General features: G+C 43.4%; 1 protein-coding gene across 6 annotated transcripts in view; it reads left to right on the top strand.

Moving 5' to 3' along the window:
* The window catches only part of LOC109471933 (acid-sensing ion channel 1-like), a 13,794-nt gene that overhangs the window by 4,375 nt on the left and 4,568 nt on the right, over window positions 1-4,851 (top strand). For 5 of the 6 annotated variants that reach the window (XM_019771436.1, XM_019771434.1, XM_019771437.1 and 2 more), the window contains exons 2-7: window positions 1,071-1,191; window positions 1,635-1,726; window positions 2,949-3,047; window positions 3,290-3,422; window positions 3,546-3,644; window positions 3,918-4,043. In XM_019771436.1, the coding sequence (XP_019626995.1) occupies window positions 1,117-1,191; window positions 1,635-1,726; window positions 2,949-3,047; window positions 3,290-3,422; window positions 3,546-3,644; window positions 3,918-4,043 (624 nt within the window). In that variant the 5' untranslated portion in view covers window positions 1,071-1,116. The remainder of the gene's footprint in view (window positions 1-1,070; window positions 1,192-1,634; window positions 1,727-2,948; window positions 3,048-3,289; window positions 3,423-3,545; window positions 3,645-3,917; window positions 4,044-4,851) is intronic. The other variant, XM_019771439.1, reaches the window with a different exon arrangement.

The following is a 4,851-nucleotide window of genomic DNA, read 5'->3' as shown; positions in this document are numbered from 1 at the left end:
GTTTAAGCAATAAACTTCACCAGGGGGTCAGAAAACACCAGCTAGCTGCGGACAGAAAAATACAGACGACAGGCGCATTTTTCGATGTGGTACGGTTGTTTTGTTTTGTAATGTTAGGACGTCGCCGTGTAAAGTAGCAAATAGCTAGAACCGTTCCCGTTCTTATTTCATACTTGACATTTCTTCTCAGTGCGTCAACAGGTAACAGCATACTTAGGAATTTTACGGTTTTTGAATTGTCGTCTTCCTCCTTTATGACTCAAAACGTCCGCGACGTTCTAGGTTTCCATGTTCTTGTATATTATACAAAAGACTATAAGGAGTGCGTAAAGGGCAACCTTCAAGTGCATCGTTCCAAATCAAAGACGTTTTGTTATATACGTTCCAGTAAATAAGGGTTGCGACAAAGAATCTGGACAGGACCTATCGCTCCCTTCGTTCCACCCATGTCTCACTCCCGGTTCTTCTTTTCCCCCCAACACGTTCTTCCCTGTTCTATCCCACTCTATTAGATTAGAACATTTTATTTTTGAAAGCTCTGGCTCAAATGCGTATAACAAAAAGTTCGCTTCTTGGACAATCCTACACACCTAGTGACGTCATAACGTCCTATCGGTCGGTCTAAACCAGAATGACGGGATGATGCCTTTTATAGTTAAAACTCTTTTTGTCTCTGCCCTACCCTGCCTGAACGTAAGGCCGTCGATTTATGTCTGTTGTCATTGTACTGCCTGTCGGTTCGTTTGCGGCTGTCGTTTATTATCATTGGGAAAAGTTCTCGACGACAAAAAAGTTTTTTCCAGGTATTGCAGATTGTTGTGTTCAACTCGTAACGATAGCGATGTCACCTGCCTTAACCTCCTTCTTGACCCTTTTCTTGCCGCTAAATTCTTTATGACCTAACCCTGGTCAGACGTGACATAGCCGTAAAGTGCGGTAAACGCTACCTTTTGTTTAGTTTGTTTTCTTTTCATGATTGAGTCCGACAAAGCTGCCGACTGTACAAAAGAACAGACCCCTCGGCGGCCTCTGGGACTACTATCATACCTGTGTATATCTGTGTATTCTAGAGGAGAAAAAGTTCCACGTCAGCTCCGCAGGCAGTAGCCTTCCGCCATGTCGCCGGAGGAGGACAAACAGTCCCCGGAGAAAGAGTTCGTCGGTAACACGACTCTGCACGGACTCAATCGGGTAGGTTCTGCATCTTTCCTCTCGTAGAAAAAAAGTTTGGGCCCTTTCCACCGAAGGAGGTCATTGAGTGACAAAATAGGATTTGAGCTGTTAAGCGATGGTTTAAAGACAACAAAACAAGCAAAAAGGAAAAAAAAGTGCTCGGTGATTTGGTCGTCCGGCGGTACGCTGCAGCCAATAGTGGAATTAAAAGAGTGTGCGTCCGAGTTGGTTTGGCAGAACCGGTAAACCGCCTTTAGGCGTAACGCACTAACTTGAAATACAAGCTGTATTAGACCAGTTTGAACAACTCACACTGGGAACGGCCGTGCGCTTTTTGACAGAGACATGACTAACCCACCACGTACATTTTTTGCAAGTTTATCAGTCGTTTAGGCAGTTTTTAAGTGAAGTGACTACATTGATGCTCTTTTGACCGCCCGTTGCTCTAACTCTTTCCCCAGATTGTCATCGCTCCCAGCGGTTACTTCCAGGCCCTGTGGGTCCTCGTCATTCTTGGCTCCTACGCAGGCTTTGCCTTCATGTTCAGCTCCATGTAAGTATCTACCTCCATGTACTTTATATACATGTAGTCCCCGCCTTTGTGTTCCACACATAGCTAAATATGGCCTCCGAATTCCCCCCTACCATGGTTGGGAGTAGATCAAGACCAGAGTCGGCTGTGGTCGGCTGGTGTTCGGTCAGGTATGTTTCACTATATTTTTTATACAATTGGGTGTGGACGGGATCCGGAGGTTCGACCATGACTAGCGGGTGGTTGGCTGATGTTCGAAGTAGGTCCGGGTATGGTTGGCAGTGAAATTTGACTTAAAAAGATTGGCGTTGCCTAAAACTAGTCAGATTGCCAACCTTGGTCAATGTTTTTTTTTAGAGAAATCTAATGGTTATACACATTCATAGATCGATATATGCATATGACTAGATACGTAGTATAACATTACATACCTTGTAGCTTGATCCCTTAACCCATGCCAGGCCAGGGTCGTGTGGGCACTGCATGGTGGAGTGTCTGACCATCTGCCGCCATCCCTCTCGGCTGTGAGCTATCGTTGGGGTTTCCGCAGGGTTTTTTTCCTGTCCATTCTTGGATGTTGTCAGCCCATTTTTCTTCTGCCTTCCCCTTTTTCTCGCTCCTTTTACTGTTTCTTGAAGGATTGTTTTTGACAGTCCATGTGACCTCATTACATGTCCATACTATTTAAGTTTCCTTCTCTTCACGACTGTCAGGGACCTTTTATACTGACAGTGCTGTTTTATATAATTACACTGTTACGTTTGCAACACGGGCGAGGTATGTCATCCCTAAAATGTTTCTAAGGCACCTCATTTCTACTGTATCCTTCTTTGGAGCTCAGCATTTATTGTCCATGATTCACAGGAGTACACAGAAACATTGAGAATACAAGAGCCTGTAGTAATATTATCTTTCACGCTGATGTTCCTATCTTTCCAGATTGTTTTCAGTTACATATTACATACACAGATATATAATATACATACATAGATACATAGGTGCGTACAGATAGAAGACAGATAGATAGGTATAAAAAGATAGATGGATAGATAAATAGATACTAGTAGTTAAACAGGGGTGTTTCTATTGATGGATTAATTGATTGATTGGTCGATTGATTGACATATAGGTAGACATGTTATGATGTGTGCAAACAATCTAACCTGAGCTTAAGCATACTGTACAGGGAGTATGTTTGTGATTGCATCACTGTGATTGCAATGTATCCTTCCGCGCTCTCCAGGATAATGGACTATTTTCGGTACGACACCATAACCGATACAAAGTTGAAGTTTGCCGATGCAATACCATTTCCGGCCGTCACAATCTGCAACATGAATAAGTAAGTAGCTTCCAATATAATTCTCATTAATAGTGGGAATGGAGATAGATGGAGAATACTTATTCTGTATCCTTATACGAATCTATCTGCTTAGCCGGTATAACCACCCTTCGGTGTAATACACCAGCTTCTGTATCTGTATAGCCGGTATAACCGGCCTTCGGTGTAACACACACGCATCTGGCAGTGTATGCTTGTTATAATGTAAGTTATTCATCAATTGATAAGTTTTCTTCCCGTAGGTTTGATTCCACCAAACTAAAGCTGGTGGAGTGGTCGTACCTGTCCCCATTACTGCTGGGAAAAGAATATTCCACCTCCGAGCTCCTAACTCTAGGCTTGCAACCTGACGAAACAATCAACTCTAGCATAGCGGTGAGTAAGGATGGAACCTTTGTCGGTTTATTATATTTCACTCCGTACCGTTAAACGTTCATTAGACAACTCTATTTATGTGATGTTTATTGGCTTATTGGCTATTCATTTGTGTCGAAACAGAACATATCAATAAAGGACTTCGTCCTCGAAAATGGCTTCGACATCAACCAAGATCGCATGGCGTTGTGCTACTGGAGAAACGAGGCTTGCAGTTATTTGGTAAGCCTTTGTTCTTATCAACTTTTATACAGCTTTTCCCGCCTTTTGTTCCAAAGAATTCCATTCCTTTTTTTCTACAGATTAATTCAATTATTTTGTATGGGGACACAATCCTTATAGTTCTCCAACTAGGTTTTTTGAAATGTTACAAATTTGAAACTATAGTGTTGTCGATATTACTGACCGTGACTTTTTGCAGGACTGAAATAAAAAACACAACTTTTCCCGCTAGCTTCTTCACGAGCTGACAGACTGAACGTTTAATTCCGACAGAACTTTACTCATTCATACACCTTCTTTGGCAACTGCTTCACCTTCAACTCCGACAAGTCGAACATGCTATGGCAGACGATGGAGGGGCACGGAAACGGCATGATGGTGTTTATAGACATCAGAGCGGTAAGCTAGGATACATATAAAGATTTAAGCTTACTTAAGGTGCGTCAATGAGTGACACTGCTTGCGCGTGAAGGCATCGTTAAGGTAATATTTAAATGTTACGTAAAGAAACTTAAAGACTGACTAAAAAGAACCTCTACGCATATCGCGGCATATGCTCTTGGAGTGCTTATATAAAGATAGGTGTAATCAGTGTATGTGCGGCAATCCTCTTAATAATACGTTCCATATGGGAGATATTGTTACTCAAAAATCACTGGTACAATGTTCTCATTTTCTGGATTATCAAGCCCCTATTTTTTTGCCTCTGATACATCTTTTTCTATGGCAATCACTCGTGATCTTTATTTGTAATCAGATACAGATTCATGTACAGATACATAGTCATGCACAGATACAGATTCATGTACAGATATACAGACTTTCCGAGTATGATGACCGTGTCAGTCCCTACACCTGAGTGAGGGTCACAGTTGACACGGTAGCCTTCGCGTGGATTTGTTTAAGGTGGATAGCAGGTTGCGAATCTGAGACCCACACACTTGGGCATCCGTCTTCCCCAGCGGATCCATCGAGGGAGACGTGCTGGTTCCGGTTCGGGTGCTTGCAGCGAGCTGCCGGTGACTTGGTTACGCTCAAGTTCCGCCTTGACTACGCCAGCCCGCCTGGCGCTGCTCTCGTCCGCCAGCTGAAGACAACTGCCGTTGGAGACTTGACCCTCTAGTTGAGGGGGGATACGTGTAAAGTGCCTTTCCCAAGGGCACAACGTCGGTGCGCATGTTCGGACATGCCCCCGTGCTCCGACCCA

Source organism: Branchiostoma belcheri, unplaced genomic scaffold, assembly GCF_001625305.1.
Source record: "Branchiostoma belcheri isolate BF01 breed outbred unplaced genomic scaffold, Haploidv18h27 scaffold26, whole genome shotgun sequence".
In the NCBI taxonomy this organism is placed as follows: domain Eukaryota; kingdom Metazoa; phylum Chordata; class Leptocardii; order Amphioxiformes; family Branchiostomatidae; genus Branchiostoma; species Branchiostoma belcheri.
Note: the sequence above shows the minus strand (reverse complement) of the source record. Positions and strands in the feature narration are given on the sequence as shown.